Genomic DNA, 14,453 nt, shown 5'->3' on the forward strand with positions numbered 1-14,453 from the left:
ACTACCAAACTTCACATTTCAATTTTGTTTTTAACTCTTCAAAGTTTGCCAATCTTCAAAAAGCAAAAGGAATGTAACATTTCAAGAAGAAATACACATCCACATTTCATGACATCGCTTTTAGTTAATGCTAGCATGATCATTGCTGTAAACCTCTTGTTTTGATTCCAATTTGCAAGGCTGTACATTGTCAAAAATGTACAGTACTATAGCTTATTTTGTTTGTCCTGAGTCTTTGAGCACAACCAATTTCTGGTCAATAATTCAACTGGCTTCTGAAGAGTTAAAACATGAACAGTTATTTAACAAAGTTGATTGAAACACAATTCAGTACTTTATTTTATTTTTAAAAGACTCATTAAAAGCAAAAGAACAGCTGCCATTTTCCTTCAATATTCCATGCATCAGAATCCAAAAGCCCATCATTAAAATCATCATAACACACTCATTTGCTGAAAAAAAAAGTAGTCTGCACTCCTGGTGAAACATTTCGTCACATTTTATTAAAGGGTTTTCCCCCTCCCTCAAGTCCAAGCTCATTTTTCTGTAAATGTAGTTCTAAAGAACTAGGGTTTTGATTATTATTTTTTAAAGAAAGGTTGCCCAATTAGGTAATATTTAATTGAGGGGGCCTGGGAAATTTTTTAAAAAGCACTCAATTTTCCCCAAGGACTTTTTTTCAAGTTTTTTTTTAAATGTAAAATTGGGAAATTTTGGGGAGCACTGAAAAACCTTTTCAAGACGTGAAAGTTTTTGTAGAAGACTAACTACAGCATCAGATAATTCCTATGTATACTGTAGTCAATCAACTCCCTACCTCTCAAATGACAAAAATTTAGATAGGTCCTCTATGATGGCCTAGGGTACAGCAGTTTGCAGCAGTTTGTGGTTTACTTGCCATCTTATGTGCCAACTAGATTACAAATAAAATAAATAGGAAAGTACTGCATATGTTTCAATTCCCCCCCCCCCCCAAAAAAAAACCTGAAGGAAAAAAAACGGTTTTCCCCATGGCTTCAAAGTTTCTGGAAAGTTTACATATAATTGTGACTGTACACAAACGATGTATGGCAGAAGGAAAACAGCAGGCAAGACGGTATCAAGAGTGGACATGTATGCAGTGCTAAACAGCATTAAGACTGGATTAAAGCTTCGTCTCCCAAAGACTCATAACGGAGGGAGCTGGGTGGCAGCAGGCTTGGCACGTGAAACTTTTTTTTTTTTTTTACAGTTTTACCAAGAGAATTTTTTTTTTTACATGAAAAAGGCTCCCAAACCTAACAGTTAAATTGACTCTTGGATCCATGTCCTGTTCAAAAGCAACTGAGCATTCCCCTCCCCTCCTCCAACGTCTTGATTAAAAACACTGACTCAAAGACAGCATTTTTACCTCAGGTTTTCAAATCAACCTGTTATCACAGTCTCTGAGAACAACAAGCTATCCAGCAACATTTTAGCTCGAACCTCATTCTAGCTATTCTCTGGATATGTTTTTTTAAAAGATCAGTTTTCCCTGAATATGAAACAAAGGAAAAAAATACGAAAGCACAGAACCGCAACTTCGGTGGAGAAGTTACAAGGCTGGCGAGCAAATGAACGCGCAGTGAACCACAACTGCCATGGTCAGGGACTCTTAGGAAGGCAAAATGTGGTCTCAGAACAGTCCAGGATTTCTTTCTCCGTATACACGTACATTAAACCTCTTTTCGTGACCAGTGATGGAACAAATAAATTTGGGTTTCTGAGCCAAAATTGCGGATGTCTACACGGTGTGAAATGGAACAGCAACTGCAGTTTTCCCAATGGCTCCAGAGCCCCTCAGCTGCTAATATTGCTGAAAAAGTGCTCCTAATTTTTTTTTAATTACTTCCTCCGCTAAATAATCATGCAGACTTAAAAAGAAGAATTGTTTTCCTGTCACCAAGAGCCAGATCTTTGAGAAAGGCACAGTTTACATATTTTTGCACAATTTGTGAAAAGCTGCATACTGAGCTTAGGTAGAGATCTCGATTTGTCAGTCACATACTTAAGTGTAGGGTCCTCCGTCCACCTCAAGTCCTCAAAAAGGGGTAACTAAGGCCGGCTGAGCAGTCGCCACGTATTGCTGTGCAAGCTGCACAGGAAGACAAGCGCTGTTCTCTTTTCAGTAGCATCATGTTCAGTGTATCACCGCTTTTGCAGAACTACCACGTAGTGCGGAAGACAGGGTGCTTCAGCAGTTCCCTCGCCGGCGGTCTGTCCTGAGGCTGAAGCTCCAAACACCGAAGCGCCACATCTCTTAAACCCGGAGACAGATGTGATGGGATTGATGGAGCTGTGGTTGCACTGGCAATCTGCACACAGAAGATAAAATACAAAGGTTGCTTTCGGGTTTTGCTCTCAAAGATGACTCCCATCAGATACATACTAGAGGAAAACTCCTCGCAACTCCTCTGGTCTGTATTAAACGGGGCATGCAGCGGCAGCTATGATATCACCAATCTCTCCTTGCTAAGTTTGCAAGCTCACCGAGAGTTCAAGCACTTTTCAACTGTCAATGAACTTTGTTTGCTTCAAGTTGCTTTAATCTTGGACGGTTTAGTTGAAACAATTACAGAAAATTGGTTCTTGTAGGTTATCCGGGCTGTGTGACCATGGTCTTGGTATTTTCTTTCCTGACATTTCGCCAGCAGCTGTGGCAGGCATCTTCAGAGGAGTAACACTGAAGGACAGGTCACACAGCCCGGATAACCTACAAGAACCAATGAACTCTGACCATGAAAGCCTTCGACAATATTTTTAGTTACAGAAAAGTTAGATTAATTTCTTTTTAATAGAGGTTAAGAGTTGAGATTAGCGTTATCTTCAGATGTAACTCATATGCACATGCTGATTGGCTTATTTGCACTTATGTTGATGATCTCATATTCAGTTATGAACCAATCAGTTACCTAGATATCAACCACATGCTTAGAATAAATTTTGAGAAAAATAAGATTGATATTTTTATATAAATATGCACTCCTGTGACAAAACAACAACAACCCAGATTCTTGTCTTAGAAGAAAAAAAGGTAAATTAACTTGGGATTTTTGATAATCTCTAAAAGCAGTGAGACAAAAAACTGAAACTTGATTTGCTTTTAAAACTATTACTAACTATATGATTAAGCAATGTTAGGAACTTTGATAATTTTAGCATTTATATTCACAGTAATTGTAGGGTTAACTTTTTCATGCCTGTATTTTTTTTCTGTCTTGCTCAATAAGAATATTTTCTTTTCAGTAAAAGATAAAAGTGTCTACAGGTGCTATGTCTGGTTTGTGGGTTAAAAGTTCAATCTCCTTTTAATAGATAAATCCTGGAGAACTCTGCTGCCAGACAGTTTTGAACAAGGCAAAGCCTTTGTTCAGTCCAGATCCTCTAATAGGATGTGGAAGGGAATCTCTTCTTACAGGCATCTTGATTAAACTGTATATGAATTGCTTTACAGTAGGATAGATCCATTCTGTTAAGGGTGATTCTTCCAGAACACCTAGCTGGAGCACATTTTCTGCATTTCTCATATCCTATTCTATGGGGCTTACGTATTCCTCCAGATGTACTTGTCAGTCTGGCTTTGCAATATCTTATTGCATACTTACACAAAATCAGAATGGAATAGTTATAGAACAATGAAACAACATGTTACTCAGCTGACCAGAGGAAATATTTCTGTCTTCTTGTAAGCTGAAATTTGCCTCTTCAACTTGGTACAGTTTCTCAATGCAAAATCATCATGCCAACTTCTGCTCTATGATTTTTTAAAAGAAGTGAACACGCCTACATCTGTTTCTTCTGCTCCTTCACATCTGTGGGGGGTCAGAAGTAAGCTCCCAGTGGATTTCTCCCACTGAGGTATAACCATACCTTGAATATCAAAGCAAGATGATTGGAATGTTTCTCAGCGTTCCAAGGGGGTTTAGCACAAGCCATTTCTATAACAGCACAACCAACGCTCCATACATCACAGCTCCTACCATACTGCTGGCCTCTCAATACCTAAAAAGAAAAAAATGCAGACTTTAATTTCTCTTGATTCTATGCCAACAACTCAGCACGTATTGTTAGAAGCACTGTGCAACACTTAACGGTTTAACAAATATTACTGAGAACTGCTTAAAATGTTAGGAGGAAAACCTGTCTGGCGTAGTGCTCCCTGTAAAAGTTCCAAGAGGTGGGGAGCATGTTTAGATTTGCATATATAGCCAAATGAATTAGTAGAAATACTCCGTAACATGCATGCATCAAATCACCATCTTTTGCTCAGGGTTAAAAATTCCATAGGCTCCGAACACAAGCTGAATTATCTTGCTACTTTCATATTAATTTGCCATCATTAAATATTTTTATTTTGCACATTTAAATTTATGTCTGCATCCACTGTAATTAAAACCCATTTTTAATATGAAAGTTAGCCATCTCAAGAATTTCTTTTCTTAAACCTTTTTTAGCCATCTCAAGAATTTCTTTTCTTAAACCTTTTTTATTTTTCAAACGTTACATAGACATATAAACATACACTTCAGATTCTTACATTATAATGGAACATACTCTATAACTTTTATTCTGTTATACCTTCTTTGAATATTATAATTGCATATTCAATAGAGTATTTCTTACTTAAATTTTTACATTCTATTATTTTTATCAGTTGACTATATACTCAAGAAATACTTTCCATTTTTCATAAAAATCAGAACCATCTCAAGACTTATAACAAGGGTCTCCTGTCCACACGAATGTATCTTAAAGGGAGAATGGGTCTTTTGTGATGCAGCCCTGAAACAAATGATCATCCTTACCAATTTCAGTAGTTCTTTGCCTTGAAGAACAGCTTGGTAACCACGGTCATATCCTAACATCAGAAGAAAAGCTCCCAAGATGGACAAATCTGGGTATATGTCTATTTTATAGAATACTGTAAACTGTCTGACAGAGTCACACTGACAAAGAGCAACAGTTACAGGGCAGCAAAGGGTGCCCTGGTCACCATCACACAGGTAGTCGGCCAGCCAAACAGTTCTAAGAAATCCTTTAACAGCAGTAGCAAAACTTAAGGAAGACCCTACCTTACCCATTAGTATCCAGTTACTACAGCTATACATAATAAGGAGAGAGCTCATTATCCCTTCTGTTTACAATCCAAGTGTAATGTAAGAAGGAGTATGTGTGCTTTGGCCAATAATTACAGATAAACATTTTCCCCCTTCTTTTGAATGGTGTTACACCTATCCCTGACCAGGAAGCTCCTTTGCCAGAGATGGTTAATCAAAGCCTATGCCAGCACCTAAAGGTTATGAAATGGCAGCTATGCCCAACTAGCCACCCTAGGAGGTGGTGCCAAAAGGTGACAGGACAAGTTAAAAGCCCTACACATTTTCCGGATGAGAGCTCTTTGAGAGACGAATGGGGCCCATTTATTGCTCTAGGACAGGCACATGCCTCTAGAGTTGTAGAATCTTTTGAACCTATAAAGCACACTTATACAAGTTCACTTTCATGCTCTCTCCTTGCGTAGGATGCCACTTTTAACTGCTTGCACTGCTGCAGCAGCTAAAGCATGGGACAAAAATAAAGCCTCTTCCCAAGCTGAGGAAGGGAATTCTTACCTCAGGTGCCATGAATGCAATGGTCCCCAACAACTGTCCTTGAAACTCTCCAGCACCCGTTCCTTTAGATGCCAACCTGGCTGCAGCTCCGAAATCAGCAATTCTTAACCTGTGGCCTGTACTATCAATTAGCAAGTTGGCACCTGTCAACAGCATGAAAAATGTAATTATTTAGTACTGTGTGCACATTTCTCTCAAATATTATCACACATGCATCTGTAACCATTAGATAACAGCAAACAGAATCTCAAAGATCAGGATATTTTTCTTTCCACAACAGCTCTTACCTAAGAATTTAGGCAATACAGGAAATGGAACCTTTATAGAAAAAAAATGCCATTTCTCCCATATATGAAATCTGGACTCTTTTCTGCAGAGTGAGTGGATTTTTCCTTTGAGCCAGGGTAGAAATAAAGGGGACGTTCAACTTTTGTATGTAATGTAACAGGTTCAGAAGACTTATGTTTTAGTTTGGAGATTCTGGCAAGTTAAAGCTTTATGCGAGGAAACAAATTTCTTCTCACAGAGAAAGCCGCTTAGCTCAATTCCTTAAGAATACAGATGAGGAATTAACAACAAGACATCTGAGTAGGCCATGCTTGATTTGGGTAGAACTCCAGAGCTTATTTCCTGTATTCTCTCCAGGATCAGAGGAGCATGTGTATTATATTAGGTGCTTTGGAACACAGGCAGGATGGTGCTGCTGCAATCATCTTGTTTGTGGGCTTCCTAGTGGCACTTGGTTGGCCACTGTGTGAACAGACAGCTGGACTTGATGGACCTTGGTCTGATCCAGCATGGCCTTTCTTACGTTCTTATGTTATGTATATCCACTGGGTATGGTTCTCATTGAAAACGAGAGGGCTGCAGGTCAAGTGGCTCCCTGATAGCTGGGGAACTACTTTTAAGTCTAACAGGCGCAAAAAAAAACCCTTTTGAGATAATAAGGGACCCTCCCCCCAGCAAAGCACTGCTGATGCAGTGAGGGGACCCGCACGCTGCCCACACAGGTCAGCACTCCGTTTCCTGGGTCAGTCCAGCCATAGACCACAGCCAACTTGCGGTAGACCACAGAGGAATTTGCAGGGCACCCAGCAGCTTCCCATCTCTCTCTCATCTCACATTTTCAGAGCTATGAATACAGGCCACCGAATGAACTTTCTGAACACAATCACAACAGCCTTTGAAAGCAGAAGGACCGCCTTTTACACCATGTGCATTAAAAAAAAATATTGACATACCATACTCTCAGTAAAAAAAAAAACCCTGAGGCAGTTTCTGGCAAGAGCATTTATATTAAAAAACACCAAAGAATTAAAACACAACTATCAGCCTTACAATGAATGCTCCAGGAAATAGTTCCATTACTTTTTAATACAATCTGCAATGCAAGCTAAATTCAAGGTAAGGAAACACAAATAAGGCCACAAAAGTGGGTGTACAAGACACAGGGATTACTACAGCTGGGCCAACTGAAAATAATTCCCCCCCTTCCACTAGAGAGTTCAAAGGAATAGAACAGAGGCCAACATCTGTCTGGCCAACTGTAGTTAATATCTACAAAGGTAACAACCTACCTTTGACATCTCGGTGAATGATCTGATTCTCATGAAGGTAAGCCAGGCCACGAAGCAGCTGTTCTGTGTAGTTCGTAACTACAGACTCTTTGAAGGCTCCATATTTACTTAACAAATGAGCAACGGATCCCCCTAGAAGATAAGAAAATGTTTTTGGAAAACTTATCATTCCTCATTAAGAGATTCTAATCTACCTCTGACTGAAGCTACACAGTTATAACTTGAAAGATTGCAAAATTTGTTATACAGTGCAGGAAAGGAAGCAGCTTTATAGTCAACCTTATACAGTCACTTTTGAAGATCTTATAGTTAACATGGTGCCCTTCAGAGAGGATAGCGATCTTTTATATTTGACTTACATTTTTATTTTACAGACAGCTATATTGAAGCTGGCTCTTTTTAAAAATGAAGATCTTACGAAAGTTCCTGTTCTCTGACAATTAAATTTCTCTACGCACTTACTGTCCCTTCATTTTGCAACACTTAACACCTCATTATACAGTCCTTTATATACACGAAACGCAAATATTTAATTAATAGTTTTGTCACATGAACACACAAAGCTGCCTTATACTGAATAAGACCCTTGGTCCACCAAAGTCAGTATTGTCTACTCAGACCGGCAGCAGCTCTCCAGGGTCTCAGGCAGAGGTCTTTCACATCACCTACTTGCCTAGTCCCTTTAACTGGAAATGCCAGGGATTGAACCTAGGACCTTCTGCATGCCAAGCAGACACTCTACCACTGAGCCATGGTCTTTAATTAAAGTAGTCAGTTAGCTTTCCATAGTAATGCCTGTTTTTCCCCCTTCTACATGACACATCTATTAAGGTGAAAAAAAGCATTTCATACTTAGCTTTTAAAATAAAGCTTAGTTTTTCTGGAAATCATAAATACATTTAAAAAGTGATGATTTTGTCAGTGACAAATGTTCCTTTGCACAATGAAGTATAATCCTGTTGGGACAACACTTGCCTTGATTTATCTACAAGGCATACCTGAATAGAAGAAATCTCTTTTGGATAAGGACTTGCATGTGAAAATGGGTCCTATACAAGCAAAGCCATCTTAGAAAATCTGAAATAGCACTGCTGTGTGTTTGGCAAGGGAAGCAAAGGATGTCTAGACCTGGCCTCTTCCCCACTCGCCCCTCCCCACATTACAGCTGATCAATGCAATGAATGATCTTTTAAAAGGGCTCTATGCACACAGCACTGGTTGCCTGGCCATGTCTATATTTGCATCTGGAGAAAAAGGGAAAATTAAAATATGATTTTCTTCTAAGCAGTAAACACATCTTTTTATTACAACACTATCAATGATGGAAGTGGGTCTGGAAACATTCACTACTGCTGATTTTCATTTCTCAGAGCACTACCTGAACTGCTCACACTTCAGTTACTCAGTCTTCCATCTTATCCTCTTACATGTCACTCAGTGTTCACAGTAAGCTTCCCATTTATTTTCTTCATTTCCATGAGCTTGACATGTGCTTTGCCTAGTAAAAATCATGTATACTTAACTAGGTATGAATCTCCCTACAAATTAGAGGGCCGCAGGTAAAATGGTTCCCTACTGGCTGAGAAATTGGCTTTAAGGCTTTATAGTACTAGACCAGTGATGGCGAACCTTTTAGAGACAGAGTGCCCAAACTGCAACCCAAAACCTACTTATTTATCGCCAAGTGCCAACACCGCAATTTAACCTGAATACTGAGGTTTTAATTTAGAAAACTCTTTCCCCCCCACTCCAGTGGATGGCTTTTCCCAGGGGCCAGGTCTACCAGCTCGGATGACCTGGCCTCCAGTGGATGGCTTTTCCCAGGGGCCAGGTCTACCAGCTCGAGTGACCTGGCCTCCCGGAGCAGGACTGGGGCAGGGCTTTGAACCGCTCAGGGAAGGGGGGAGTGGTTCAAAGCCCCCCCCCCCCCCCGCCCAGCTGCTCAACTTATCCGTGCGTGCTGGCAGCGAGGGCTCGGAGTGCCAAGTCCGGCACGCGTGCCATAGGTTCGCCAACACGGTACTAGACTGATTATGCCAAGATGCAGGCCTGTCAGCAGTGGGCATTCTTCATGTGTTAAGCACCGTCAAGTCGCTTCTGATCTATGGCGACCCTATGAATCAATGTCCTCCGAAACATCCTATCATTAACAGCCTTGCTCAGGTCCTGCAGATTGAGGGCTGTGGCTTCTTTTACAGAGTCAATCCATCTCTTCTTGGGTTTTCCTCTTTTCCTGCTGCCTACAACGTTTCCTAGCATGATTGTCTTTTCCACTGACTCTTGTCTCCTCATACTGTGACCAAAGTTGATAGCCTCAATTGACTCTTGAATGAGTAATACAAAAACGTAAAACCCTTGCCTGTTAGAGGCAGGTGTTTCTAACCACACAAAGAGATGAGAGTGGAGAGAGGATTTTTTTTACTATATGTCACAGGTGTCCCTAAAACATTCTATTTCCATCATCTTTTCCCATTTTTTTCTCTTTAATCTACATACCATCAGAACAGGCAAAGTGGTTCAGAAGAAGGGTGATAACGACAAGACATACATAAAGACAGCCTCATTAATGTGCAGAAGTACATACAGAGAAACAGTTGATCCCTTCTTTGGATATGCATTACCTGCCATCCACTCTATAAATAGATTGTAGTTGCTCTTTTCACATGTTGCACCCAACATTCGAATGATATTAGGGTGATTCAGATGATTCATCATTCTTATCTCCTCCCTCAAGGCTTCGACCACCTCTTCCTGCTCTGATGATGTATTCCTGACATATGTCACCTGGTTTGCAAAAAACTGGGTCAGATTTCGCTTCAACAATTCCTTAACCACAGACAAGCAGCTAAGTGTTATGAAATAAATTTCATCCCAATGTAAAACAAGCAAACAGTGATGAAACGCAACTCAAACCAAAAACAAACACAGCACCGAGACAAAGACAGCACATGTATGATAATTATATTAGTACAAATAGTGACCTATTCAACATCATCGGCAGGTAACCACACACAATTTTTATATAAGGAACACAGAAACCTCAATACACAGAAATACCATTGGGATTTTGTTTTTGGTATAAATTTCATCCCAGCAGCACAAATAATGATTGGTACCATTGTTGAACAGTGCATGAAAGAGGCAGAACACATGGACTTTCTATTCAGTATGTCATACTTCCTGCCCTCCTGCATACCTGGCTGCTCGCTGTTTCTACGTGTTTCTTCACATCTCTTTCAAAACAATTTTCTGGGCCCTGTGGGAACAGGGTCTCTTTTTTCCCTTCTTTTAGACAGCTACTTAAGGGCAACTCACATGTGTTTTTCAGACACGTGTTTACAGGTTAAAAAGTTCTCTTTACACTCCCCCCTCCAAATCCATGCATCAAAAAATGCCCACCATCAAATGTAAGTACAAAAAAGCTGATTTTTCTTAAAAAGGGGGAAGTTCTTTATACCTCAAAACTCTCAACATTTATATTTTTTTCCCTATTTTCTATGTATTCAACACTTCAAAACAATTCAAACAGTAACGTCTACCTGTTTCACTGCCATCAGTGTCCCAGTTCCAACATCCTGAGCTTGGTAACATGAAGAAAAGGCACCAAGGCCAATTTGTTGACCTTTCAGCCACTCTATGTCTTCCCTGTAATGGTGCTTTGCTTTGGTATGCCCAGGCAGGGTCTCTGGTGTCTACAAGGTAAGCCATTAGTGGTCAATGAGCTCAGAACATCCACGTGATTTATTCATTAGCATTGACAGACAGAAAAGAGTGATCAGGTTCTTGAAAAACAGGAGCTTCAATTCTCAGGATTCACACCACAGAGTTTATGCATTCTCAGGGACCACAGGGTGCCATAAGGACACCTGCACTGTTTCAATAGTTTCAGAGGGAGAAACTCAAGCATGCTTGGAACCCATTTACAGGAATTTGAAAGTAGTCTCTTAACCAATTCCTCCCTCACTGTTGCCATTGCTTTTTCAACTAAGTGCATGCTTTAGCTGTACCCTTGTGTAAGAAAAAGCAAGTGTATCCCTATTCCCTCAACACAAATTCCACATTATCTATCAGTAACTTCCACAAGATCCTTTCTAGTACCTTCAAACTCACACAGGGAGCTGATTTGCCCTGTCTGAAGAGTCCCATTTCTAAAACTGTTAGACCTGCACTGTTTCAATATTTTCAGAGGGGGAAGCTCAAGCATGCTTGGAACCCATTTACAGGAATTTGAAAGAAGTTTCTAAACCGATTGCTCCCTCACTGTAGCATTTTCAACTGATCTGCCCTGTCTGAAGAGTCCCATTTCTAGAGGCAAAACTGTTAAGACCTTCGGTTCCCCACATGCACTAAGTAAAGAGTATACACACACAAGACATATAACAGCGAAGATCAATTTACTCACATCCTGCTGAATAATAATGATATCTTCACCATTTTCAACCTGCAGCTGAGGAACGATGGGAAGTGCGTCCTGAGACGCCGACATGGCCATGGCAATCGCTAAGGCTTCCTCCTCCTCCGCTTCCATCTTTTCCTTGCACTTCTGATTGTGATTCACATCATCTTTGTACGTGTCGTCGTTTTCTGCTCGTTCCGGAGACAGAACGGCCACTTCAGACTTGAAGGTGACGGTCCCGTCGCTCGTCGGCATGGACGCCTCAAGTAAGTCCTCCATACTGGAGCTGAGCTCTGTGTTAAGATCCAGATGGCTACGTTTCTCTTCTACCGGGGTGAAAACAGTCTCTTCGCTTGGGATAACCGCAGCGCTATCACACTGTGACAGATCGTTTAAGTTAAGCGTCATGTTATTTTTGGAGGTTTCTCCCTGTTTGTTCAGGTCACATGTGGTAGGTCGAGATGGCTTTGGCCGGTGTATGTGACTGAATGGCAAAGGTCGGGCCTGCGTAAAGACCGGGGAAAGTTTTTCCGATTCTTTATTTTCGGCACAGTTCCTCTGAATCTGGAGAGAAAGCTTCCGTTGCATTTGGGGAGAAGCAGAGGGTGGTTTGCAGGGAACAAATCCCTGAGGTCTGAGTTTAGAAACATCAGCTCCTGCTGGCACAGGCGGAGTGGTATGGGAAGGCAGAGTTGGGAATACTGACTGGGGATGACAGGGCGAGAGAGAAGAGTTCAAGCACTGACTATGGGGTCTACCTTTTGTTTGAATGGCTGGTTTTGGCTGCTCCAGAGTTCCTGAAGAAACAGAAAGGCCTAATGAGACACCAGCCACCGCGTCAGAAATGTCCTCTGGGCTGGCACTTGGCTTTTTATCACCTAAACTTTTCCCACGTTTCCCTGACAACTGAATTGAATTATTGGGGGTATTGCTCTCGGTAGACTCTGGAGAGTTATCAGGAACTGGAGGCTGTGCAAAGTCACGCCTGCATTCGCCAGAATGCATGTTCTCCATACCTAACTGGATGGCTTCTGCTATTTCCATTTCGTCTGCAATGGCCATCAACCGTCGACGCATTCTTGTGTGATGCGTTGAGCTCGTCATACTCAGCATTTCTAACAGTTTTACAAACACGTGGGGTACTCTGGCAACCATTCTGGCAGAACTTAAAAATACTCTTCGTGACAGTTTGCCAACCATGGAATGGGAATTGTCAATGGACTGCAGAGCAAAGTTCAGCAGCGACAGCAGCTTTTTGTACCTGGCAGGAAACAGAAGCATAATTAATCATAATTCAGTTTCTTCTCGTGAGGGAAGTGGTGCTCAACATGGCATAAACAGAGCATGTGATGAGGGAAGGGATTTGCAGCCTAGAATTGGCATTGGGGTAGTGCACAAACACCTGGTTTCTTTAAATGAAACAAAATCCTCTGGGCCAGATTAATTGCACCCAAGGGTACTCAAAGAACTTGCAGATGTAATTTCGGAACCTCTGTCCATTATTTTTGAAAAGTCTTGGCAAACAGGGGAAGTGCCAGAAGATTGGAGGCGGGCAAATGTTGTCCCCATCTTCAAGAAGGGGAAAAAGGAGGATCCAGGTAACTACCGACCCATCAGCTTGACTTCTATACCAGGAAAAGTGTTCGAACAAATCATCAAACAGTCCGTCCTTGAGCATTTAGAAAGGATGGCTCTGATCACTAAGAGCCAGCATGGGTTTCTCAAGAATAAGTCATGTCAGACTAATCTTATCTCCTTTTTTGAGAAAGTTACTACCTTGATGGATCAGGGGAATGCTGTAGACATAGTTGATCTAGATTTCAGTAAGGCTTTTGATAAGGTTCCACATAGTATTCTAGTAGACAAATTGGGAAAATGTGGGTTAGATCCTATTACTGTTAGATGGATCTGCAACTGGTTGACAGATCGTACCCAAAGGGTGCTAGTTAATGGTTTCTCGTCGACTTGGAGAGAAGTGACTAGTGGAGTTCCTCAGGGATCTGTGCTGGGCCCTGTGTTGTTCAACCTCTTTATAAATGATTTGGATGAAGGAATAGAGGGGATGCTTATTAAATTTGCAGATGATACTAAATTGGGAGGGGTAACAAATACGGTAGAAGACAGAGCCAAGATGCAGGATGATCTTGACAGGCTGGAGAAATGGGCTAGAACTAATAAAATGCACTTCAACAAAGACAAATGTAAAGTTCTGCATTTAGGTAGGAAAAATCAAATGCATCATTATAGGATGGGGGAGACTTGTTTGAGCAGTAGTGTGTATGAAAAGGAGCTTGGGGTCTTAGTAGACCAAACACTGAACATGAGTCAGCAGTGTGATGCTGTAACTAAAAAGGCAAACGCAGTCTTGGGGTGCATCAACAGAAGTATAGTGTCCAGATCACGCAAAGTGATGGTATCGCTTTACTCTGCTCTGGTTAGACCTCAACTAGAGTACTATGTTCAGTTTTGGGCACCACAGTTTAAGAAAGATGTAGACAAGCTGGAACGTGTCCAGAGAAGGGCAACAAAAATGATGAGGGGTCTGGAGACCAAGTCCTATGAGGAAAGGTTGAAGGAGCTGGGTATGGTTAGCCTGAAGAGGAGAAGACTGAGAGGGGATATGATAACCATGTTCAAGTACTTGAAGGGCTGTCATATAGAGGAGAGTGCTGAGTTGTTTTCTGTTGCTCAAGAAGGTCGGACCAGAACCAATGGGTTGAAATTAAATCAAAAGAGTTTCCATCTAGACATTAGGAAGAATTTTCTAAGGCCGTTTAAGCACGGGAGGTTTTGCCTTGGGTTTGCTGCTCTCTGGACGCCCGTTGTTCCCATCGGAATTCTCAAAACTCT

The 14,453-nt window shown here is 41.2% G+C and overlaps 1 protein-coding gene across 1 annotated transcript in view; it reads right to left on the reverse strand.

The window, feature by feature from the left end:
- Positions 1-1,916: 1,916 nt before the first annotated feature.
- Positions 1,917-14,453, reverse strand: part of MAP3K1 (mitogen-activated protein kinase kinase kinase 1) — a 73,124-nt gene continuing 60,587 nt past the window's right edge. Inside the window, exons 14-20 of the mRNA XM_056849036.1 lie at positions 11,610-12,864; positions 10,747-10,899; positions 9,829-9,991; positions 7,208-7,339; positions 5,631-5,773; positions 3,889-4,020; positions 1,917-2,333 (exon numbers count right to left, since the gene is read on the reverse strand). Of these exons, the coding sequence (XP_056705014.1) occupies positions 2,184-2,333; positions 3,889-4,020; positions 5,631-5,773; positions 7,208-7,339; positions 9,829-9,991; positions 10,747-10,899; positions 11,610-12,864 (2,128 nt within the window). The 3' untranslated portion in view covers positions 1,917-2,183. The remainder of the gene's footprint in view (positions 2,334-3,888; positions 4,021-5,630; positions 5,774-7,207; positions 7,340-9,828; positions 9,992-10,746; positions 10,900-11,609; positions 12,865-14,453) is intronic.

The sequence above is a fragment of the Euleptes europaea genome, chromosome 4, assembly GCF_029931775.1.
Source record: "Euleptes europaea isolate rEulEur1 chromosome 4, rEulEur1.hap1, whole genome shotgun sequence".
Lineage (NCBI taxonomy): Eukaryota > Metazoa > Chordata > Lepidosauria > Squamata > Sphaerodactylidae > Euleptes > Euleptes europaea.